The sequence below is a fragment of the Bos indicus x Bos taurus genome, chromosome 25, assembly GCF_003369695.1.
Source record: "Bos indicus x Bos taurus breed Angus x Brahman F1 hybrid chromosome 25, Bos_hybrid_MaternalHap_v2.0, whole genome shotgun sequence".
Lineage (NCBI taxonomy): Eukaryota > Metazoa > Chordata > Mammalia > Artiodactyla > Bovidae > Bos > Bos indicus x Bos taurus.
Genome location: NC_040100.1, coordinates 13,357,038 through 13,382,991, shown reverse-complemented (window position 1 = coordinate 13,382,991; position 25,954 = coordinate 13,357,038). Strand labels below are relative to the sequence as shown.

At 47.5% G+C, this 25,954-nt stretch overlaps 1 protein-coding gene across 1 annotated transcript in view; it reads right to left on the bottom strand.

The window, feature by feature from the left end:
- Window positions 1-25,954, bottom strand: part of GALNT17 (polypeptide N-acetylgalactosaminyltransferase 17) — a 432,156-nt gene that overhangs the window by 25,154 nt on the left and 381,048 nt on the right. Inside the window, exons 7-8 of the mRNA XM_027526765.1 lie at window positions 3,284-3,469; window positions 715-852 (exon numbers count right to left, since the gene is read on the bottom strand). Of these exons, the coding sequence (XP_027382566.1) occupies window positions 715-852; window positions 3,284-3,469 (324 nt within the window). The remainder of the gene's footprint in view (window positions 1-714; window positions 853-3,283; window positions 3,470-25,954) is intronic.

Here is a 25,954-nt window from a genome sequence, read left to right as displayed (position 1 = left end):
TTTATGGCATTTGTACTACGAGAAAGGTCAATCTGTTTTCATGTTCAGAAAAGTGACACTGTCTCAGCATAGAAAATCTCAGAACAGCATCTGTATCCTTTCTTTGGCAGCAAGGGACTCCAGTGCACAAGCAGTGGGCCCTGGACAGACAGGTCTAGTCTCTGTCTCTCTTTACACCCAACTTGCCGCTCAGCGTCTCAGTACAGGCCCCAGGGTATCTCACAATGCCCTAGCCAGAATTTATGGTCCACTCCACACCACAGGCCAAATGATGGCCCACGTCCCCATCGTGACATGTATTACACGTGTCTCGCCAATAGTGGGTGGGGCTTCCCTGGTGGCTCAGTGGTAAAGAATCTGCCTGCAATGCAGGAGACAAAGAGACGAGGGTTCGATCCCTGGGCTGGGAAGATCCCCTGAAGAAGGAAATGGCAACCCACTCCAATATTTTTGCCTGGGGAATTCCGTGGACAGAGGATCCTGGAGGGCTACAGTCCAGGGGGGATTGCAAACAGTTGGATGTGACTGAGCAAGCACACACAATTCACCATTCATTCATACCAGCTGATGAGAGCCTTGCTGTGAAGGCCCCACCTTTAAAAAAAACTAATCACTTAATGAATGAGTGAATGACTTTGTCATTCACCCCCAGCCAAGTGATCCACAGCCCCCTGCACAGCCATCCAAGTCGAGAACAAGCGTGGTTTTCATTACCTCCCCGTAGGCGACGGTGTTATTGTATCTTCGCATTTCTGGGTAGACGTGGTCCAGATACCACTGGAAATTCTTACACTTTAAACTTTTCCTTAAGGCTCTTCTTTCAGAGACATCGCCAATGTCAATTCCTGGATTCTGAAAGTAAGCAAAGGGTTTAGTGATTGGGAGGCTCTGGCAGAGCAGAGGACAGGCAGTGTCACCTTCAGGGAAACCATCAGAGAGAAATCCAAAGCCCATACATGATCCTTTAGCCCTGAGCTAGCCAGTACTGTCCCCCCGGGCACAGTATGCAGCCCCCCAAGTCTGCCTTCCTCATCACCATGAAAGGGATCCCGCAACACATTGATACTGACAACCTGCCTTCCCAGCTCCATCTCTGCCATTTCTTTAGTGACTCTCAGACCCAATTATTACAGGAATTATTTGATTAAGACGAGAAAAGAAATGCCTATAACCACCTCCTGCCTTTCTTTTTTGTACATGGGTAATTCCCCTTCCTCCCTTTGCAGGCTCTTTGTGAAGTTCATTATATGCAGATGTGAAAATAATTTTCCATTGCAAAGCTACTGTAATGACGTTCTAATGAATAATTCACTCTGCTTTTACAGAAATGAACCTGTAATGGGCTGCTGTGTGCTGACAGGGGAAAATAAAGTAGCTGAAATACGACTCCAGAGTCAGCCACAAGACGGCTCTGACCCGGTAGAGACAGGATACCCTCCTCACTCTGACGGGCAGCCAAGCAGCATGTTAGAGCAAGAGGAGAAGAGTTTAAATGATTTCATTAAGATTTCTTCTTCGGCAGCCAAACAGGGATTTTTAAAAGAAAAGTCCCTTTAAATGTCAAACTTATTCATATTCAAAGGCAAACCTGGGCAGTGATATTTTAACTCTTTATTTTAATATACTTGGCAAGATTAATGAGGATGGTCATTTGTGAAAAGCCAGGTAGGGAACACTGGCAGGAGGGACCTGAGGTGGTTTGTAATGATGGAGAAAGCATTGGGAGACCAGCCTTGAGTTCTTCTGACCCAAAGTCACATCCCCATCCTAGGTCACTGCTCTCATCTCAAACAAGAAAAATGACAACACTTGTTCCACAGATGGCACAGGGCTGTGGGCAGAGCTGAACAAAGATGCCATTTCACATCCCTGGCTGTCATGTGCTGGGTGTAGGACCTTAAGCAAGTCAATTTAACTTGCCAGAGTTGCGGGGTACCCATCTGTAAAATGGACATCATAATAGGTTCACATCAAACTAGCAGTTACTGAACACAGTATTTGTTATGCTCTGTTTTAAGTCTCATTTTTATCCTCCCAGGAGCCCTATGAGATCAAGGTTAACAATCTCGACTCTGCAGATGAGGACATCAGGGCAGGGAGTTCCTCTGTCATGAGGTTGTTATGAGAGGTCAATGAGATATTGCAAACAAGAACCTTAGCGAGTGCCTGGGACAGTATAAGGGGCTCACCAACAGTTGTTATTTTATACAATAATGTGGAAAACCACTTCTAGTTTAACGGCTATAAAGTGCTATGTGGCCGGAAGGGGGTTTTCAGTGCTTTAGAACATTATTTTAATAATTGTAACAACAATGATAAAAAAATTCTTCACTTTTATCCTGTTTATCCACAGACCTAGACATATTTGACTGCACTTCTGTTGTCTGGGGTTCCAGCCTCCTGAAACACAGGGGCTGCCATTTCTCAGTGGGAACAATTCCATGGCTTGGACACCTACAGGAGCTCCAGCTGAACAGATAAACCTGACTATGGCTGAGAGTACAGGTGACCAAACTGGGCTATGGAGGACAAAAATGCTCACCAACAGTTCACATCCTGTGCCAGGTATTGCTCCAAGTACATCACATGTCCTTAGCTTTAGTACTTAATACTCAGGTTAAGTACTTCTAATTTAGTTTTCACAATAGACCTAAAGGAAGGAGGGCTCGCTATAATCCCCATTTGATAACTGAGGAACCTAAGATATAGAGATGATAATTAGACTTGTTCAACATGTCATAATTACAAGCAGCAAGGCTGGGATTCCATACAAGCCTGTGCACAACTGTACAAGACCCCTGTGGGGCTGCGGCAATGGGAATTTTCTGAGATTATATTCTGGGCAGAATATGGAAGAGAATTGAAGAGCTGTGTAAACAAGGATCCAGCGCGCAGTTGGGACCTACCTGACGGGGCGGCTGGAGCTCTGTGGGAAGTGAGAGTGGACGATGGAGCCTGGTGCCAAAACCTGGGCTAGCATCTTCTAGACACAGTGCACGCTCAGGAGCAGGTCTTGACACTCAGTGTCAAGATGAATATAATGAGACTGGATTAACACACTATGATCCTTCTAACTGTAAATGGATTTAGAGATTTCCATGGTGCCAATCCCCACGTAAAGCAGGGGTTCTAATACCTGGAGGTCTGTGAGCCACCTCAAAGTGTATTTATAATCCTGCAAGGGTGAGCATCTTTCTGGGGAGGATGCATCAGCTTAGTACAGGGATCAGTGACCGGTCGTCAAGCACAAGGTCAGCGTTCTAGGTGATGGGGAAGGTTCTACCTCTAGTGGCAGATTCCACGCTATGTACACATGAGACTTGTAGTCGTCCATCCAGACTTCAGCAACCCGTAGAGCGTTCCTCTTGGTGTAGAAGCCGATGTTGCTGTTGTACGGTTTCTTCTTCCGCTCGATGTGGGCCACCCGTGAGCAAGGCAGGACCTCCATGCTGCCCCCACACAGCCACACCTGCGGGGATAAGGACTTCATCAACCCAACAGAGAAATTCCCAAAGACCACTGCCGACCCCCACCCTCAACTTGAAAGCAGCAGTTCGGGAGACAGCACGAGTGAGAAATGTATTTTATTATATAGAAAGCTACTGAGATTTTGGGGTTGGTTTGTTACTGCAGCAGAGCTTAACCTCACTTGACTAAAACTGGTAGAAAAAACAGGTTTGGAGGAATTTCTCTTATAGATACAGCAGCTCAGAATATTAAAATCTTTCTATTCCTACGAAATACCCATACATGTGAGGTGCCCCTGGTGACATGGGTTTTCTGAATTTCCCAGTAGAGCACAATTGGTACCTGTGAAGGTTTTATTTCCAATCTGAAGTTGTGCCCTATAGAACTATAAGGGAAAAATCAAACGAAAATAACAGACCATCTTTATTCATAGAAGCACAAAGTGTACAAGGGTCTAATTCTACATTATCAACATGCTCTATTTTGGAGTCTCTTAAGAGCACAGATGCCCGGCCTGCTGGAAGCATCCACCCCAGTGCCATCATATACAGGTGGCACTTGTGGCTGGAATATTTAAACGGAAGGCTGAAATGTTAATTGCCTTTAAGAGATGCAAAAGCCCAAGGAGGTGACAACTTGCCATCTTCTTCAGGGGCACAGCAGGCTTCCAGGCTCAAATGGCCCTGCTCCCAGAGGAAAATGGGACCATCTAACTTCTCTTGGTCCCACGCAGGACAAACAAAACATTTCCAATTGTCAGGAAAGGCTAATTTGCCGGGACTTCCCTGGTGGTCCAGTGGTTAGGAATCTCCCTGCCAGTGCAGGGGACGCAGGTTCCGTCTCTAGGCTGGGAAGAGTCCACATGCTGAAGGGCACCTAAGCCTGTGTGCACAGCTAGTGAGCGCACGCACCCCAGAGCCCACGCTGCGCAACAATAGAAACCACGGCAAGGAGAAGGCTGCGCACCGAAACTAGAGAGCTGGCCCGGCTCGCCGCCCCTGGAGAAAGCCCTCATGCAGAAAGGAAGACCCAGGGAGGCCAAAAATAAAATAAATATTTTTTTTATATAAAAGGACTAATTTGTAAAAATGAACTTCCTGGTACTGATGAAGGAGAAGAGGAAGAAGACACAGAGAAGTTTCAGGGATCTGTGAGACTCTCCTGTATACTCTCTGTAAATGAGAGTGCCGGTGAGTGTCTGAGGTCAGCACAGACCCACTTCAAGCTCTCCTACCTTTAGTTTCCCAAACTCCCTCGTGAGGATACTGGGACCTTCTTGAGTGTTTGCACACCTCCTCTGGGCCTTTATTGATTGAATTTAGTGGCAAATGCATGCAAGTGTGTGTGTGTGTGTGTGTGTGTGTGCTTCTGTTTCTATTACCCAACCTGTGGCTACCCCACAGAGAAATGATACAGATGGAAAACTCTCACCATAATCAAGAATCCTCACCTTGCCTGTTTCTTCAAGGAGGAGACAGGGGGCTAAGAAACTGTAGGCACTGGGCAGTCCAGACTAGTTTTATTTGTGACCCGACAACTAGACGCTCCCATGAGTTGGGACAGACCCAGCTGCTGGCAGTAGAAGTCAAGTCAGGGAAGCAAAGTATGGCAAGGAAGTCTGTGGGGGTAATAAGAGCAAGAGACCTTACACGGTAAAAGAAGGTGGCTGAATTCCCAGGAGTGGGCAATGCACAAACACACGGAAATCCAGGATACGCAACCCTGGACAGTTTCAAGATTCTGAGAATGGGAAAGACATCCCATGTTCACAAATTAGAAGACTTAGTTGGCTTAAAGCTCAACATTCAGAAAATGAAGATCACAGCATCCGGTCCCATCACTTCATGGGAAATAGATGGGGAAACAGTGGAAACAGTGTCAGACTTTATTTTTTGGGGCTCCAAAATCACTGCAGATGGTGACTGCAGCCATGAAATTAAAAGATGCTTACTCATTGGAAGGATAGTTATGACCAACCTAGAGAGCATATTCAAAAGGAGAGACATTACTTTGCCAACAAAGGTTCGTCTAATCAAGGCTATGATTTTTCCTGTGGTCATGTATGGATGTGAGAGTTGGACTGTGAAGAAGGCTGAGCGCCAAGGAATTGATGCTTTTGAACTGTGGTGTTGGAGAAGACTCTCGAGAGTCCCTTGGAGTGCAAGGAGATCCAACCAGTCCATTCTGAAGGAGACCAGCCCTGGGATTTCTTTGGAAGGAATGATGCTAAAGCTGAAACTCCAGTACTTTGGCCACCTCATGAGAAGAGCTGACTCATTGGAAAAGACTCTGATGCTGGGAGGGATTGGGGGCAGGAGGAGAAGGGGATGACAGAGGATGAGATGGCTGGATGGCATCACTGACTTAATGGACGTGAGTCTGGGTGAACTCTGGGAGTTGGTGATGGACAGGGAGGCCTGGCGTGCTGCGATTCATGGGGTCGCAAAGAGTCAGACACAACTGAGCAACTTTCTCTCCATTTCACTTCATATCAATAGTTTACTCTTTTTATTGTTGAGTCCTATTCCCTTGTATGGATATATTAGAGTATTTTTCCATTTATCTCTTGATAGTTGTTCTGAGTTTAGTTATACTACAAAGAAAGCTGCTGTGGACATTATAAAAACAAACAAATAAGTAAATAAATACTTAAAAAATTAACTCAAAATGGATCAAAGACCTAAATGTAAGAGCCAAAACTATACAATTCTTGAAAGAAAACATAAGAGTAAATTTCTATGCCCTAGGATTAGGCAAAGATTTATCAACTGATGAATGGATAAACAAAATACAGTACATTCATACAATGGAATATTATTTAACAATAAAAACAAAGTTTAGACACATGCTACAACATGGATGAACTCTGACATTATGTAAGCGAAACAACTGGTCACAAAGGACTGTATATTATTTGATTCTGTTTATACGAAATGTCCAGTAAAAGAAAATTCATAGAGACAGAAAGTAAATCGATGGTTGCCAAGGGCTGCAGGTAGAGTCACAGGAATAGAGTGACTGCTAGTGGGTAGGGAGTTTCCTTTTAGGGTGATGAAAATGTTCTAATATTGATTACAGCGAATACTGCAAAACTTTTTGAATCTACTAAAAACCAATGAGTTGAACACTTTAAATGAGTGAACTCTAATAGTATGTGAATATCTCAACAAAGCTGTAACAAAAATAGATAAATGAATGTATACAAAGAGAGATGGGGAAAAGAAGATTCAAGGGATGGGTTCCAGTTTGGGGAGGGGTCGCAAAGAGTCAGACACGACTGAATGACTTTTACTTTCACTTTTCAGGAGGACTGCAAAAAGCAAAGCTGAGCTTGGTGAAGATCTCAGATGGTTGACTTCTTAGCATCATGTTTTCATGTTTTATCCATGTTGCAATGAATTACTGCATTGCCTTATACAGCAGAATACTACTCCATTGTATAGATGGCCTACATTTTGTTTATACATTTATTAGTTGATGGCCACTCGGGTTGTTTCCGTTGGGCAATTAAAAATAACCCTGCCATGAATATTCATATACAGGTTTTTATATATATGGATATATGTTATCATTGCCCCTGGGTACCCACCCTAGCAGCGGCATTGCTGGGTCATAGGGTAACTCCATGTTTAACCTTTTGAGGATCTACCAGACTTCTCCAAAGTGGCTGCACCATTCTACATTACCCCCAGCAGTGTAATGAGGTTCTTAGTTCTCCCCATCCTTGCTAACCCTTGTCACTGTCCATCTTTTTGATTAGAGCCATCCTAGTGGGTGTGAAGTAGCATCATATTATGGCTTTGATTTGCATTTCCCCAATGGCTAACGATGTTGAGCACTTTCTCTTGCACTTCTTGGCCATTTGTCTGTCTGCGGAGAAGTCTATTCAGATCCTCCATCCAATTTTTAATTGGATCGTTTGTCTTTATATGATGAGCTGAGGCCTCAGAGTGAAAATGAAGTTGGCTTCCAGGGTCTTTTCTCTCTCTTTTATCTCGCACTTCATCATCTTTTTGGATTCCAATGTGCAAGGTCTTTCAAACCATTCCTTATGGGCAGCCTCTTCCACGGACTCTGTGTAGGGCTGGCGTGGAGAGGGCAGTGAGGTGCAGAGGAATGAACCAGGCAGCGGAGGCCAACATTCTTGTTCTGCCTCCTCCAAAAACTAGCTGTGTAACATCAACCAAGTCACTTTCTCCCTCTCCCACCAGGTGCCCGAGACTGTTTATCCTAGTGTCTCAGCCAAACCTAGCAAGGGAGCTCTGTATCTCTCCGGTCACTCAGGGACAAAGCGGCACCCTACTCTGCTGTCTTGCAGGACGCTGCTTTATCGTAATGTAAGTCATGTTTGGCTTTCCTCAGCAAGAGAATAAGGAACCCCGGGACTGCAACGGGAGAATTCCAGACAGCTGACAGGTCAGCCAGCCGGAAAGGGGCGGGCTTCTCTGTGAAGCCCTCCAGTCGTTTTCAGCAAGCTTTCTTTCTAATTCATGAGGACAGATACCTGAAGTAAAAGGAGATGTCACTGACACCTTTCTCAGAAGAGGAGAAAAGAGACGTTTCTCTAGATTTTGTCATGTAGATTTGGAATATAGGAGAGAAAAGGTTTACCCCTAAAAAGGCAAGGGGAGGAGAGTCAAAGAACCGAGAATTAAATAAACTGATGTGTTTCCTGTGACCACATCCTGCAATCTAGAATACTAAATCAAAAGGTGTTCGAGGGCCACCTAGGCTCCTGTAACCCCAATACTCCATCCCGGCGGAGAAGGGGGAGCCCCCTGACGCTCACCTCCAGAGTCCTTAGTTTCACAGAGTCCTTGCAAGGCCTGACCTAGTATGAGACCCTGAGAAACTGGAAGCCCAGTTCTGGGGCCCCTTTCATCCTCTCGGAGTGAAACCCTAAAGCTCTGGAGCTGGCCTCTCAATGTTTCCTCTCCACGGACAGGAATTCTTCCTGGTATCAGACTGAAGTCACTTTGGAAACCATTTAAACCTATTTACAACATTAAAAGCAGCATTGGAGGAGTGCTCAATGAAGAAATTACATCAACAACCCCATTCTGTGATCCAAGAGCCTGCAAATTTTAGCTTTTTGTCTGTTGGCAAAGATCTGTTCAAAACAATGCAAATTTCTGGCTAAGAGAACATTTACTTTGTTACTTCTGTCCTTCCAATCTTTTTCGAGATTCCCTGATAACCCACTTCCCAGATGGACAGGATCACCCCTGATTCTCGGTGCTCCCCTCTGCCAGCCTGGAGACGGTGAGCTGGTTTTTCCCAGTTTAAATGCACATTCCATCCCACTAAATTGGATGGACACATACTGGCTTGCCTTCACAAGTCCTTTTCCAAAAATCCAATTTCAAACCTCTCTTTTATTTATGATTGTTTCTCAGAAATAGGATTTACCAATATGGACCTCAAGACATATTTCAGTTTAAATACCACAGAGGTGAGAACCTCTAAAATACCTGAATTCTATTGCCTGTTGATCCAAGTCATTTCTCTTAATGCGAGATGAGGAATTAAAACGAAGCTTGGCAAATGGCATGTGATTTTACAGGAGGAAAGAAACGCAGATTGAAAGCAGCTTGATTGATGGAGCATGAAAAGAGTGTTGGGAAAGCTTTTTGTTCCTTTCTTTTGATTTTTGTTGCTGTTGCTTGTGCTTGTAAAAGAATAATATTGGGGAGGAAAATAAATAATATCAGGTTTATGCTCATCGACTTAAAATGTTTCCCAGCCTTACTATCTAGTCTGCTAGCATGTAACTGTCAGAGAGGTCTGGGCTTCTATGTTAGAAAAACAGCTCAAAGCGGCCTCAATCAGCCCCCTCGGGGTCAGTTTGGCCCTGTCTTCCCCCATTCCTCACCTCTCTCTCTTTCCCTGTACTTAAGACTGCCCCATGCTGGCTTTCTCTGGCTCCTTCCATCTCTGACCTCTTTACAGACACGTCTCTTTGGCCTATCCCTCCTTGCAAAGAGCAGCTCTGGCCAAGTAGATATCAAGCATTTTGTCTATTTTTGCACTCTCAGCACCCAACTGGTAATTCTAGCAATTTCCCTCTCTTAGTCATTTAAGCTACATATATGTTTACTAGGACCGGAGCTTGGAGCTAAATGCTGCCAGGGATATAAAGGTAATTGAGACACGGATCCTACAACGTAGTCTTTGTTCTGTCCTCAGAGCTTACAACTGGAATTCCAGGAGAGTGTTGAGAACTGTTCTAGACCCTTGGGGTGGAATCAGCCTCAATGAGGTGGCAGGGTGGGGGCAGTGATAACCTTGTGTTCATTTCTCCACGTACGCATCCATGCTCTTCTATCATCCAGTCTGCATTTTGCCTGGGATTAAAGAGGAGCTGGCAGGATGTGGATGAACCAGGCTTAACCACAGGAGGACAGTGAATTAGATTTGGTTCTTTTTCTCTTTAATCTTTATTTTTTATTGAAGTAGAGTTGTGTTTATATATATATAATAGAGTTTATATATATATATATATTTTTAAGACATCTACTTTTTTAAGGTCTGCTACTATCATTGGCCAAAAATTTCAATTAATTTTTAAAATGTTGGACAAGTAATTGGGTTAGGAGCCACAGATCAGGGAAGTGTGGGGTTTCTAAGACTGATGATAAGCTGTGAGTCAGGAAAGACACAGGATGGAGCGTCAGGATCCAGGGACTTGGGGGCAAAGTAAATGATCCAGTCATTATGACAACCAACAGGAACCAGACAGGGTTGGCCTTAGGAGCCGGAATGCTGCCACCACGGCAGAGTCTAAAGACCAGAAATTCTAGACCATCCTGACAGTCAATGCTCTTGGGAGATGCTGAATGATTCAGAGCCAGGGAAAGACAAATGCAGATCCCAGTTCACTTGGGTCTGGGCACAAAAGGAAACTCAGAACCATCAGATGAGCCTCCTGAGTCAATCTGAGCCTGAGGCTGGGGGCCGGGGCCTGATGGGTTACCGCATCAGTAGATTTCACCATCTCTTCAATTTTTTTGGCACAAACCTTAGAACTTTGATCAGATAAGGATTCTTACAATGGGAGAGGACACTCATATGCCAAGAAGATGATGAATCTCTGTCCCTCTTAATGAATTCCAACTTCTATTTTGGTGTCAGACAGACCAGAGAATCGTGGATGTTCTCTTTGGGCGTGTAACTGTCCGCTGACAAACCAAACCCAAACATGGCACCACTCATGGCAAGGACGAGGCCAACCTTTGCCAGTGTCAACTGCAGGAGCTCCTGCAGACTCCACCACAAAGGCTGTAACCTGGGCAGCATGGCCTCTTGTGGCCTTAATCTCCACCCACCCCACCCCCAGAGCTGTGGCCTTGAGACAGAGCCTAGGGGAGGTGCATCCCCCAAGGTTGATGTGGCTGATGATGTTTCTTCATCCTCTCTCTCCCACCGCCCAGGGACTTGGAAGTCATCTGTAATAGGTGGAGAAGCCACATGGAGAAGAAGCCCAAGTCCCCAAGTGACCACAAGGAAGGCTACCTTTCCACCCTGAGCATCCACAATGGATTTTTGTTGAATTCTCAAAGAGAGACTTCCCTTGTGGTCCAGCGGTTGACAGTCTGCCAGTGCAGGGGACACGAGTCTGATCCCTGGTCTGGGAAGATCCCACATGTCGTACAGCAGCTAAGCCTGTGCACCACAACTCCTGAGCCCCGCTCCTACAGACAGTGCTCTGCAGCAAGAGGAGCTCCCGCAGTGAGAAGCCCATGCGATGCAGCTAAGGAGTAGCCCCCGTTCGTGGCAACTAGAGAAAGCCTGCAATGCAGCAATGAAGACCCAGTACGGCCAAAAATGAATTAAAAAAAAATACTTAAAAAAATAAACTCGCAGTGAAACCAGCGAGATTAAGAGGTTTGCCTCTTCTAGCAGCCAGAATTACCAGCCCTAGAGACGCCCCATCCCTTGTTTTGATTTGAAAGTGTGTAGAACTTGAAAATGTCTACAGGAACCCCAGGCTTTGAATGGATTAGATGACCTGAAGCAAGTGGCCTCCCAGAGGTTCCTTCCAACCTGGTAATTTCATTTCTGTTTCTCTCTCAGAAAACAATCCACTTCTGAGCATCGTTGGAGGCCGGTTACTGAGTCTGCATGCTGATGATGGCCGCGATGTGCCCCCATCCCACGTGGTCCTCTGCCCTGCATGGGGTCACTTTCATGTTAGGCAAATGGCTGAAATGTTTGGCCAGCAGCAGCACGGATAAAGGGAAACAGTCTTTTAAATTTTTCAACAGTTCTCCCCAGCACTGCTTTGTTCTTGCTCTCTGAAAGCGGTATCCGGCATATCTTCCGGGCCTGGGGTCTATTGGAACAATTGTAAAATGTCATCTCTTCTACCTGCTGACTTCTGCGGCTGTAAGCTGCTGGTGGCCGGGCTCCCACAGAGTCCGCGGGACCGAATGTGTGAACTCACTTCCCATTCACAGAAAGCATGGTCCAAAAAGGCCAGCCTGACCGAACTATGTCTCTCTGCTCTCTGGCTCAAAGAAAACACAGGAATGTCATTGTATCATCTCGAATGTATCCCCTTCTTTTCCCTTTTGTGAAAATCCTGGGATGTGTGGGGTTGGGTTCTGATAGTCCTCAGAATGCCAGTGAATGGCATTGATCTTAACACCTTAAAGAACCAGCAGCTCCAGGTTGCTTCAAAGGCCGCCTCCAGGCTTTTGTCCTGGAGAATTTGAAACACAACCCAGCCCGTGATTGAAGTTCATGTGTCTGACATGCTTAACAGATGCCCTGTGCTCCTGCATTTTCTTGTCACCCTGGGTCCTAGGACGAGTGCTCAGGGGGCAGGAAGGAATCATGACTGCTGTGGGGAAAAGGCACCCCTCCACACACACACACCTAATCCCTGGCCAATTGATTCATTGAAGCCCTCGCTCCCAAGGACCTCAGAATGTGACTGGATTTGGAGACAGAACCTTAAAAGACAGAACTTAAGGTTTAAGTGAGTGAGTGCAAGTCGCTCAGATGTGTCTGACTTTTTGCGACCCCATGGACTATACACAGTCTGTGGAATTCTCCAGGCCAGAATACTGGAGTGGGTAGCCTTTCCCTTCTCCAGGGGATCTTCCCAACCCAGGGATCGAACCCAGGTCTCCTGCATTGCAGGCAGATTCTTTACCAGCTGAGTCACAAAGGAAGCCAACTTAAGGTTTACTGAAGTCATCAGGGTGGGTGGTGCCCTAATCTAGTATGACCCGTATCTTTATAAGAAGAGGAGGGGACTTCCCTGGTGGACCAGTGGCTAGGACTTCGCCTTCCAACGCAAGGGTTGCGGGTTTGATCCCTGGTTGGGGAGTTAAGGGGCTTCCCTGGTGGCTCAGATGGTAAAGAATCTGCCTGCAATGTGGGAGACTTGGGTTCGATCCCTGGGTTGAGAAGATCCCCTGGAGAAGGAAAAGATTACCCATGGAGAAGGGAAAGACTACCCATTCCAGTATTCTGGCCTGGAGAATTCCATGGACAGTATAGTCCATGGGGTCTGAAAGAGTCAGACACAATTGAATAACTTTCAGTTAGGGGGTTAAGACCCCACATGCCTCGTGGCCAAAACACCAGAAACATAAAACAGAAGCAATACTGTAACCAATTCAATAAAGATTTTAAAAATGGTCCACATCAAAAGAAAAAAAAAAAAAAGATTAGGACAAAGACAGGCACACACACTCAGAGCAACATAGGAGTGCACAGAGAGAACTCTCCATCTACACACCAAGGAGGAAAGCAGCTCTGCTGACACCTTGATCTTGAACTTCTAGCCTCCAGGAGAGAAAGAACACTTCCGTTGTTTAAGCCACCCAGGCTGCAGGGCTTTGCTATGGCAGCCTTAGCAAACGAATACAATATCCGTCCTCCGTTTTCCCTGGGTTTCATCCCAGGGCACTTCTGTGGAGAATCCAGGGCAAGTCTGTAAAGCAGCGGTCCCCAACTCAGACCACGGACTGACACTGGTCCATGGCCTGTTAGCAACCCCTCACAGCAGGAGGTGAGTGGTGGGCAAGCCAGCAAAGCTTCATCTGTATTTACAGCTGCTTCCCATCGCTCACATTGCTACCTGAGTTCCACCTCCTGTCCTGATCGATCAGTGGGAGTGTTAGATTCTCATAGGAGAAGAGACCCCACTGGGCTTGCATCATCCTGAAACCATCCCCCTTCCCAAGCCAGTCTGTGGAAAAATTGTCTTCTTTGAAACCGGTCCCTGGTGCCCAAAAGGTTGGAGACGACAGCTGCTGTAAAGGAAAACATTCTTTCAAAAAAATTCATCTTGACGTAGTTAGTTGCCCATGAAATTGTAGCACCTTCTGTCATTAGCTTAGAGGCCTGCTTTGGGAAACCCTTCCAAATCCCCTCTTGGAAACAGAGGAGCTTTGGTTAAAGAGCTTCCATATGGGGGAGAAGTACTTTCTGGCATACAGACAGGAAGGGGCTTCTTCCACAAAACGAGACGTTACATTCCAAGGGAAGTTGGGGTAGCATGAGGGATGCTGCTTTCTTAGCATCACAGAAGGGGCATCAGTAGACAGCCCTGAACCTTGTACTCCTGGTGACATGTCAGCCTGTCCAGGAAGGACTAATGCTGAAGCTCCAATACTCTGGCCACCTGAAGCGAAGAGCCAACTCATTAGTAAAGACCCTGATGCTGGGAAAGATCAAGGGCAGGAGGAGCAGGGGGGGACAGAGGATGAGATGGTTGGATGGCATCATCGACTCAATGGACATGGGTTTGAGCAAGCTCCGGGAGATGGTGAAGGACAGGGAAGCCTGGCGTGCTGCAGTTGATGGGGTCACAAAGAGTCGGACACGACTGAGTGATTGAACAAAAACAGTAAGATCCAGGGTGTGATATATGCAAGTCTGTGCTTACTACTGGAGACAGAAGCATGGTATGGCTAATGGTCCAGAGATCTATAGCCTCCATTCATAACTGAAATAATTGCTAATGTCAGTTAGAGATGAGTGAACATAAAACATACATTTGACGTTCCTGACCAAGCTGCTAGACCATCCTATCTTATCAGACCCATCAGAGACATGGGGACTCTAAGCTAAACACCCTTGTTTGGGGGTTACAGGCAGCTACCATCTAAAAAATTTTAAATGTAGATTTCAAGAGTTTTTTTTTCCCCATCTCTCCACAAACAGGTTTTCCAAGAGGCAGAATCAAGCTGAAGAGGTACGTGATTTTCTTTGGTGATGCAGAGCCTGTGTGGATATTTTGATCTGTTCTTCTAGGCAAAAGGGACTGTATTAAATGATTGATTTAAAAATTAACGATTGCTAGTGGAATAGTAACCACAAGAAATCACATTCATGCAAATCCCACAAGGGAAAAATATTGCATGATTTATCTCTTTGTCAGCATTCTGGCATTCTCAGATGAAAGTTAGTTTTTTTTTCCCACCCTTGCTTTGTTTTTGTACTTATCCTAATTTTCTACATAACACAGTTTCCAGATTGTGAGGAATGATTATCCTTATTCAGTGTGAATGGTAGCAGAGATCTATTCATGAAAAGGGCCACGTTCTTCCCATCATCAACCACCCTCCCCTTTGCCTTGTCAGAGTACATCCCCCTCTGATGAGATTAACTGAAGGTTCAACTGGATAACGGAGTGGCTCGTTGGTTTAGGGACATGATTCTCGCTTCGGGTGTGAGAGGTTCTGGGTTAATGTCCTGGACAAGCCTGGGTTATCCGCTCTGGCTTACCCATTGTTGAGGAGGGCATGGCAACTCACTCCAGGATTCTGGCCTGGAGAATCCCCATAGACAGAGGACCTGGTGGGGTACAGTTCATGGGGTCGCAAAGAGTTGGACATGACTGAGCGACTAAGCACAACTGGATAAAGCAAAAATTCCAAGCTTCACATTGCAACTAAGAACAGTGGTTTATGGGCACTGGAAAGTTTGCCGTGCTGGGCTTTGCAATAGATCCTGGGGTAACAGGACTTTGTGATGCTCCCAATACATTCCACAGCTTGGAGTGTTTCTTGCTTGCCATTTTCAGTCGTGTGCTGTGCCTTAGGTGGCTTGCTGTTTCTCAGGCTGCTGACAATTATTCACCTCCATGACAGAGGGAAAAAGGAGTTCAGCTCCACCTGCTGGAGTGAGCGGAGCCGTCCCCAAGGGCTTCCTTGTACAACTACCCTGCATCAGAACCTCTGGTGATGGGACAGAAACATCCGCCTGAAGAGGATGGACAGCTGCTGTGTCCAGGACGCCAGTGGGCACAGCCCAAATCGCCGGGAGAGGAGACAGTGGAGTCTTTCTCCCAGATTTGCACTCTGGTGATGAGGGTGCGGTTCGCCCAGACACAGCTTCATCCTCAGAAGATTCTCATAAAACTGCCCGGTGCCACTAACATCTCAGATCTTTTTTTCTGTTGACTCCTTTCCCAAAGCAATGTTCTTCCCTCACGTAGCATCACAAGCCTCAGTTCCCAGGATCCAGACTTAGAGGCCTCCGTATACACTGAGGGCAGATACCCAAACTGAATGGTCCATTTCATTATTTCCATGTGTTCCTCCAGCCCAAGCTGACACTCCTAAACTCACCTCCTGCATCATCCTGGTTACACTCACTGTACACCCTCCTGTCTATTCTAAACTCAGCCACTGCCCACGCTGTGTCCACACCATGACCCTCCTCCTTTCCTGTCCTCTCTGCCCTGTCAAATTCCATCCACTTTTCAAGGCCCAGCGAACTCCCCTCTCCCCACAGGAAGCACTTTCCTAACCCTCCAAGGGAGGGACAGCCCCCTTTCCTCATCTATAATAACACTCCTTATTTGTGCCACTATTTCACAGATGGAGCAGATGGTCTAAAATGCGGGCTGTGCGCGGCACATTGGACATGATGCCAACTCGTGAGCTGCATACAGAGCCGGTGCCGAGAAATATGCCAAACTCCTGGTCTCCGCTGATCCTCACGCTCTACGACAATATCCTGCTCCACAGTTCCTCCCTGACCAATGCAGAGTGACCCACTCTGACCCCAGGCTCCTTTTCTTTGGCTTCGCTCATTCAGTTACTCCTACTAAACCTTTTCAGAAGGAGGGGCCTCAGACCATGATGCCTATACTGATGAAATAATAATAACAAGGTAATGAGAGTTAAAGCTTAACTGTATTGTAAGCACTTTACATTTATTAATTCGTTACTAACTCAATCACATAATAACATAATGAGGAACGTGCTGTTATGTTTCCCCTTTTAGAAACAAAGAAAGTGAGGCAAAGAGTTCTAGCAAATTGTCCACGGATACCCAGTATCCATGGGATTTCCTGGCGGTCCTGTGGTAAAGCATCTGCCTTCCAATGCAGGGGCTGTGGGTTCGATCCCTGGTTGGGGAACAAAGATCCCACATGCCACAGAGCAGCTAAGCCCACGGGCCACAACTAGAGTCCATTTGCCACAACTAGAGAATCCTTCCAACTGCAGGGAAAATCCTGCTCACCACAACAAACCCCAGCACAGCTAAATTAAATAAATAAATAAATTTAAATAAAACAACTTTCCCCTCAAAACCCCAAAGACACCCAGTGTCCTAACTGTGCTTTCTTAGACTCTGTCTCTGTTTGTCTGTGCATCATCCATTAATCATGGCACCAAACTAACAGCCATGTTTTTAACCTCTCTCCTGCCATCCAGGGCCCATACTGTGATCCACCTCCTTACTTAACTCTCAGTGACCAAGTGGGGGTTTCCCCTGCTCTGAATCATCCAGGGCCAGGCACCAGGCACTTGGGACAGCCCCTACGACCCAGGCTGCCGGAAGTACTCAAACCAGCCAGTCCTAAATGGTTTACCCTGCCCCGTGAGCCATCCTGGTGGGAACCCCAGTAAAGGCTTTGGCCAGGCCTTCCCCTCGCTCCTTCTGCCTCCCGACATGGGGCAGACCCCCATTTCTAGGAGAAATGTGAGTAACAGTAAACTTCTCTTCCAGTGGCAGGTCCCTCTATCACCTTTACAAATTAAGCCGAGGCACAACCACTCAGCGAGGAAGAAACTGAGTCGGGGGATCTGAACCCTGCTGTCTGCACATCCCATCCTTCCTATTTGGGCTCTGTCTAGGTCTTCCAATTCGGCTCAGCTTAGTCCATTCTCTATTACTTGGAATTCTTTCTGGAACCCTCTCATTTTACCTCTGCATCTCTACCCTCCTTTGTACTGTCTTGGCAAAACCACTATGTTGGATTAGACCAAGAGTCTGCATTGTCTGGACCAATACCCAAACTACTAAATACTATTGGAGAAAATCTCATAAACGCACAGAGTTGCCTTCATAAACATAAGTAATCAACCTCAAGGGGGCCCTAAATATTGTTGGGGAAGCCTAGGAGGTCTCCATGGGAAGATCTCTCTTTGGTTCTCATGGCTGCTAGTTCAACCTTCCCCATTCTCCTCCAATCTCTAACTACCCCTCACTTTCAGCTGATGCCTTTTTATTCTTTCAAAATTAATTTTTATTGGAGTATGGCTGCTTTCCCTGGTAACTCAGCTGGTAAAGAATCCTCCTGCAATACAGGAGACCCCAGTTCAATTTCTGGGTTGGGAGTATCCGCTGAAGAAGAGATAGGCTATCCACTCCAGTATTTTTGGGCTTCCCTGGTGGCTCAGATGGTAAAGAACCCTCCTGCAATGGGGGAGACCTGCGTTTGGTCCCTGGGTTGGGAAGATCCCCTGGAGAAGGGAAAGGCTACCCACTCCAGTATTCTGGCTTGGAGAATTCCATGGACAGAGGAACCTGGCAGGCTACAGTCCACGGAGTTGCAGAGTTGGACACGACTGAGCAACTTTCACTTATGGTTGCTTGACAATGCTGTGTTAGTTTCTAAAGTGCAGCAAAATGAATCAAGCTACACATACACATATATCCCCTCCCTTTTGGACTTCCTTCCCCTTCAGGTCACCACAGTGCATTCAGCAGAGTCCCCTATGCTATGCAGTCAGCGCTCATTAGTTATCTATTTCATACACAGTATCAATAGTGTACTTGTGTCGATCTCAATTTCCCAATTCCTCCCACTCTCCCCCTTCCCCCTTGAAAGTGAAAAGTGAAAGTCGCTCTGTCGTGTCCAACTCTTTGCAACCTCATGGACTATACAGCCCATGAAATTCTCCAGGCCAGAATACTGGAGTGGGGTAGCCTTTCCCTTCTCCAGGGGATCTTCCCAACCCAGGTCTCCTGCATTGCAGACAGATTCTTTACCAGCTGAGCCACAAAGGAAGACCAAGGATACTGGAGTAGGGTAGCCTATCCCTTCTCCAGGGGATCTTCCCAACCCAGGAATTGAACCGGGGTCTCCTGCATTGCAGGCAGATTCTTTACCGACCGAGCTATCAGGGAAGCCCTTGTGTCCATGTATTTGTTCTCTAGGTTTGCGTCTCTATTTCTGCTTTGCAAATAAGATCATCTATACCATTTTTCTAGATTCCACATATATGTGTTCATATATGATATTTCTCTCTTTCTGACTCACTTCTGTATGATAGTCTCTAGGTCCATCCATGTCCCTGCAAATGACGCAATTTCTTTCCTTTTTATGGCTGAGTGATATTCCAATATATACATGTACCACATCTTCTTTATCCATTCCTCTGTTGACAGTACTGCCTGCGTTTACTGCATTTCAACAGAAGCCACCAGGTGGGAAAGTGCACAGCCCCAGACTCCCACCTTCCTCTCTTTATAGGGAAATCTGCTCTCCATAGTGTGAAAGAGTCCCTTCCTGCTAAATCCAAGAGCACCTGGAACTTCTTATCATATGTAGTTCTCAGTCTTGCTGACCCATCTCATTCATTCATCTATTGAGTATATACTGTGTATAAGGTGTGTTAGTTGTTCAGTCACATCCGACTCTATGAGACCCCATGGACTGTAGCCTGCCAGGCTCCTCTGTCCATGGAATTCTCCAGGCAAGAATACCAGAGTGGATTGCCGTGCTCTTCTCCAGGGATCTTCCTGACCCAGGGATCGAACCTGGGTCTCCTGCATTGTAAGCAGATTCTTTACTATCTGAGCCACCAGGGAAGCTGTATGGGGCACCAGTGGGAAAAAAAAACACTAAAGATCCCTGCCCAGAGAGTGAATATTTTAGCAAGGGCAGATATATATTAAACAATACCTACAATACATGAGTAAATTATGTAGTGCATTGGAAGGTGGGACGTCTACGGAGAAGAGAAGTAAAGTGGTGTGGGGGACTCGGCAGGGTTGGGGTGTGGGCAGGAGATGAGACAGGTTGTAGCCTGAAGGAGGTAAGAGATCTTTGTGGGAAGAGCATTTCAGATGCTGAGAAGAACTGGATCAGAAGTCTGATGGCAGGAGCCTGATAAGGGAGCTTGAGGAATGTCGAGGTCAGAGGGGCTGTGGAAGTGAAGGTGAGAGGAAGAGGAGGATGAAGATAATTCTCAGAGGGTCTGTCTAGGAAACTGAAAGGACTCTAGCTTTTACTTCGAGTGAAAGGGGAAGCCACTGATGGTTCTGGAGCAGAGGAGTTCTGCTGCGGGGTTCTGCTCCACAGTTCTGGAGCTGTGATCTGACTTAAGCGGTAAGAGCATCGCTCTGATTGCTGTCCTGAGACGGATTGTGGGAAGCAGGGTGGAGGCAGGGAGACCGAGAGAAGGCTCCTGCAATGATCCAGGCAGAGGTGAAGGTGACTCAGCCAAGAAGGGAGCAGGGAGCTGGCAAGAGGCGGTTGGATTCTTGGAACTCTACCCTTCCTCGGCTGCTATGGGGCCACTTTCCTGTGGTCCTCTCTGCCATGCTGGCTGCTCCTTCTCAGCCTCCCAGAAGGGATCTCCCTTTACATGGTGGGGTACCCAGGGCTCCTCTCCCAAGTCCTCTCTGGTCAGTTGGTAGCTTCCTGCTGGGGAAGTTGAACATCAGACCAGTAAATCCAATGGTCTGCTCATCCCTCTGTCTGCTTGAGTCACAGACCTCAGACACTTAGTCCCAAACCCACCATAAATTTGCTCGTGCCATCTCAGGAAACAGAAGCCAAGATCTAACCCAGCTGTTCAGAGAGGAAACCTGGGAGCTTCGTTCTCCTTTAATAGCAAAGCCAACTTGTCACCAGGATCTGGTAAGCTTGCCTCCAAAACAGCTTCTGAAAGCATTTGCTCCTTTCTATCCCTGCTGCCACTCTCCACCCAGCATCCTCCTGGGAAGACCACAGGGCCATCCTGATTGGTCTCCTTGCATCTCTGTCATGACCTGCTTCAACTCGTGCTCCACACCCCTGCCAGAGTGACCTTTCAAGGAGCCCAACACACCTCAGCTCTGCCCATCTTCCATCTCCAGGGGCTCCATGAGACCTCGGGAGAAGGTCTAAAATCCACCCACAAAGCCTAGCAGACCAGGTCACTGCCTATCTGCTTCTGTGCCACCCCCTGCCCCCTGCCACCCACTGATAGCCTGAAAGTGGAAGGCTTAGTTGCTCAGTCGTGTCCAACTCTTTTTGACTCCAGGCTCCTCTGTCCATGGAATTCTCTAGGCAAGGATACTGGAGTTGGTGGCCATTCCCTTCTCCAAGGGACTGATGCCCTAGCCACAGTGAAAGGCTCTCTGTCCCCTCCCAGAACAGTTCTTTGTGGCCCAGGGGCCCTGCCATCTGCAATTCTGCCTGATGACAAGGCTTCTCACCTACCCTCCATCCCCCCACCCCCATCCTCAGGTCCCATCACAAAGATGCCCTCTAGAAGCTTCCCTCCCACCTCTCCCCTTAGGGCTGCGCCCCCCACAGAGGCCTCCTCCACTCCTCCAGCCACAGCGTCTCCATTCTGCCTGCTGTTTCCTCGTTTGCGTCCCCATCACACTGTCAGGTCCCCCAGGGCTGGCGCCCCACCTTGGATTCCTCATCAGAAGCCCAGCATAGAGGGGATGTCTCTGACATCGCAGGCATTTATTGAATAAGCAGAATATTAATCAAAAGAGCCCGGATTCTCAGGAAGTCTGGTTTCTGAATAGAAAAGTAGTTCCCCGAGTCAGTCTGATGATCCATGAGGCCTGACAACGATGCTGGAACATCTTTCATGACCATGACCATTACAATCTAAAAAATAATAATTACGTCTCCGCTGTGCATGGTCTTGAAGTAGGTACTTTATAGGTTATTTCATTTAATTCTCACAATTATTCTATCAAATTACTTTTACACTTTTCACTTTACAAATGAAAAACCGAAGCTATGAGAAGTTAAATAATTTCTGCTGCTTAGCAAAGGAGTCGCAGGATGTGGACCATCACTTTGGATTTGTGAGTCATCATTACCCCACATGATGTCGTCCTCAACACACAGGAAAAATAATCCTTGTTTCTCCAATTTATCTATTGTTCTCCTATTCCCCAAATTTCTCAGACCTCTTCCTGAATACATTTTGTTCGTGGCATGCATAGCTTTAAGTTCCCTGGTATCCAGACCTCAGTGTAAGGAGATATGCCCTCCTCTGCCCTTAAAGCTGGGGTGGACATGTAGTGCATGGTCCTTGCCAGGATCTCACAAGTGTCCTGGGGCCACTTGATGCTCCAGCCCTGGTGTGCTGAGGGTAAAACAGGATGGAAGGAGGCAGGGCAGCACCTTTAGAAGAAGGACATAGCCTATGGGCTTTCCAGGTGGTGCTAGTGGTAAAGAACCTGCCTGCCAATGCAGGAGACATAAGAGAAGAGGGTTCAATCCCTGGGTTGGGAAGATCCCCTGGAGGAGGGCATGGTAGCCCACTCCAGTATTCTTGCCTGGAGAATCCCATGGACAGAGGAGCCTGGTGGGCTACAGTCCATAGGGTCGCAAAGAGTCGGACACGACTGAAATGACTGAGCACAGCTTGTGGACATTACATAAACTGATCAGAACCAAATAGGTCTGAGACAGCAGACACGCTGACTTCCAGTAGATCTTGAACCTCAACATACACTCATTGTAATATATCAGCATATGCTAAATGATACACTCCCCAGAACCATGACAGTTCTGGGACTAACCATAAAAGGACAAAAAGTAGGTGATGAACCAATTTCTGGAAATCTCCTCCCCTTCCACCCAAATAATTGGAATAATCCTCTCACTTATTAGCCTATGAAATTATCCAACCCATAAAAACTAACCATGCCATATTTTGAAGTGCTCTGCAGCCCCCTGAGATGGCCTACCCTCTTGTCTATGGAGTGTGTTTCTCTCTAAATAAATTCACTTCTTACCTATTACTTCATCTCCGAATTCTTTTGTGATGAAGCAAGAACCTCAAATTCACTGGCAACAAGGGGGCTTCTGAGAACAGAGATCTCCCTCAGCATCTCCATCAGTGGCTTTGGTGGGCGCTTCTTACAGAAAGTGACCCCAGTTGGGCACCTGGGACTTCAGACCCCTGAAGTTCCAACCTTAGGGCAGAGAGCAGGACTGCACCTCACCCCCTCACCCCACCCAAGGATGGCAGCTGGGCACCACATGTGGCAGGAAATAGACCTTGCTGGAACTAGTTTTTGAGGGAAAAAACAGAATTTAATGAAATTTAGTGTTGCTTATTTATAAATAAGAACTCAAAGCCAGAGGGCTGAAGACAACTGTCTGGTAATGCGGGTGACTTGGGCCCAGGACAGTCTTGCAGAGAAAGGGCAGAGAGGGTGAGTGTCTCCCACCAGGATCTAAGACATTTGTAAATAATCCCATGGCCCATAAAATGTAAGGTAAGGAGGCATCAATGCCAAGACAGTAGCCTAGGGCTGAGGTCTGGGGAGGCAGGAAATGCAGAAAATGTGGGGGCCAGTGCACGGGTTCTCAGGGAAGACCCGCCTCGCCAATGAGGTGAGGTCACCCTCTCCAGTGCCTCCTCACCCAGTGCCCAAGGCATCATCCCTCCCAGGGAGCTGGTCTTCTCTCCAGGCCTCTGGGGACCCTGCCAGTATGCCTAGCAGCTTTGAACCCAGGCAGGGAGGGAGAGGTGCTTTCTAAGGGGGAGGCTCCCTGCGCTGTGGGTCCCTCTCCAAGCATGGGCACCAGTCTCCCTCCTTTGTCTCTGTCCCACCCAGGGCTGCCACCCTGCTCTCACAATTCCTGGTGGTGCTGAGCACTTGTTTCAAATAGAAAGTAGGCGGGGCAGGGGGGAGGGCTTTCTGTCCTTCGCTTCTTACCTGCCAAGGTCAGTGGCCAATGGCCCTGGGTGTGCTATCGGCTGGCCTGCCTCTCCTACAATTCCTTTCCTTTCTGATACTTCCAGGCGGGCGAGCAATGAGAAACCAGAAACAGGGCTTCAAGAGCAAACACGGCCAAATAAACGCTATGAGGAGCCTCTCAGGGCCTTCAGAGGGCAATGAGGCATGCGATACGAAGATTAGCAGCGAGAACAGCAATCCTCCTAAATAAACAAATAACGAGGTGGCACGTTCCGACGGCTGCGTTCATTTCCTCAGCCGCTTACGCCTCTTATGCTCCCGTCTGCGTAGAAGAACTTTGTTCCAGATTCAGAGGAGTCCCCGGGGAGCCCTCCCTGAACACATCAGCCAACTTCAGGACTCTGCTGGCCTCAGTCTGCCCCTTTGTAAGTGTCAGGATAAATGGGCTGTGATGTCAAAGCCCCTTCCTCCAATTGCCTGCAAATGCCCCACCCTGGGAAGCCTCCCCAAACCAGAGCAGGGCTGAGCCTGGAGTGAGGCAAGCAAGGGACTGTCTGCACATAACATTTAAGGGGAGCCCTAAAAACTCAAGGATGGAGATAAACAAGATTCTGATGCAATATTTTAAAAATTAAAAATAACACACAAAAAATCCACAATGAGCAAAATGTCACAATGTTCAGTAAAGACAGACTCCCACCCTACAGGACTTCCCTCCTGGCTCAGAGGGTGAAGAACCTGCCTGCAGTGCAGGAGACCCAGGTTCGATCCCTGGGTTGGGAAGATCCCCTGGAGAAGGAAATGGCAACCCACTCTAGTATTCTTGCCTGGAGAATGCCATGGACAGAGGAGCCTGGTGGGCGACAGTCCATGTGGTGGCAAAAGGTCGGACACGACTGAACTACTAACATTTTCACTTTTTCCCACCCCGCAGGTTCTCGGCTCACCTCGCATGCCTCCCCTAGTTTCCACTTCAGAGAATGAGTCCATCCAGGAGACGGAGGCATCTTCTGCATCCCCCAATGCTCCTCCTCATTCACCAAGCTCTGGTCGTATTTTCTATGTCCAGGAAGTGCCTGGCTCTCTCCTCCTCCACAATGCACACAAACCCACAGATCAATTACGTGGCTAACAATGCTTTTGCTTCCAAGCCTGGCCACAGCTATCACGCTCTTCACCCTAAGCCTGATGGGAACCGCTCTAGGAACACCTCCACCTGCTCAGAGCAATGAATTCCACTCTGAAGGAAGAGATGGGATCTTGCTCAATATTCAAATCTCAGCAACTGAAATGGAGAAGGCAATGGCACCCCACTCCAGTACTCTTGCCTGGAAAATCCCATGGATGGAGGAGCCTGGAGGGCTGCAGTCCATGGGGTCACTGAGGGTCGGACACGACTGAGCGACTTCACTTTCACTTTTCACTTTCCTGCATTGGAGAAGGAAATGGCAGCCCACTCCAGTGTTCTTGCCTAGAGAATCCCAGGGACGGGGGAGCCTGTTGGGCTGCCATCTATGGAGTCACACAGAGTCAGACATGACTGAAGTGACTTAGCAGCAGCAGCAGCAGCAGCAACTGAAAAGAGAACCCCATGCGTCTCACATGGACAAAGCAATGCACAGGCGACTCTGATCTGGAGTGGATCCCAGTGCCCAAGGCATCCTAATGAGGGTGTCCCACAGGATGTGAAGGGAGCTTGTCATTGCTGCAGCAGTTTGTTACATGGTGGGAGAGCTTGGAGGGACACGGGCTCTGATCTAAAGCCAAAATGGTCCTCCTTGTAAGGGCATCTTTTTTCTTTTTCCTGAGGCTAAACATCTCTGGATCCTTTCAAGGATACCCATTTGATGTGGCTCCTGGGTCCCTGGAGAGGGTGTTGGGACCCTCAAAATCTTTTAGAGGGGTTGCTGGCTAATTTTTCTCTTCCTCGAAGTTTGCCATCAGCTTAAAGCACCTCCAGTTGCCCATCTGAGTTGAAGCCACTTGCTGATCTTACCTGGATTATTACCACCCTGACTGCCACACTGGACCCCTGTTTCTGCTCTCGTCCCAGTAGAATCCCCACATAGCAATGATGGATCCTTCCAGAGCATCAGTCAAACGCATCCATCCACTGCTCAAAACCCTCCCCAGGCCCCACTGTACTCAGAGGACACACCACAATCCAGACAACAGCTGATGGTCTGCCCTCGTCTGCCCTGAATCTCCTCTCTGGCCTCTGCTCACATCCCTCGAGTCACACTGACCTCCCTCTGCTCCTCAGCTGGGCCAAGCTCATTCAGGCCACAGGATCTCTGCACTCACTGCGACTTAACCACGCGGCAGTCTTCTCCCAGAAACCCAC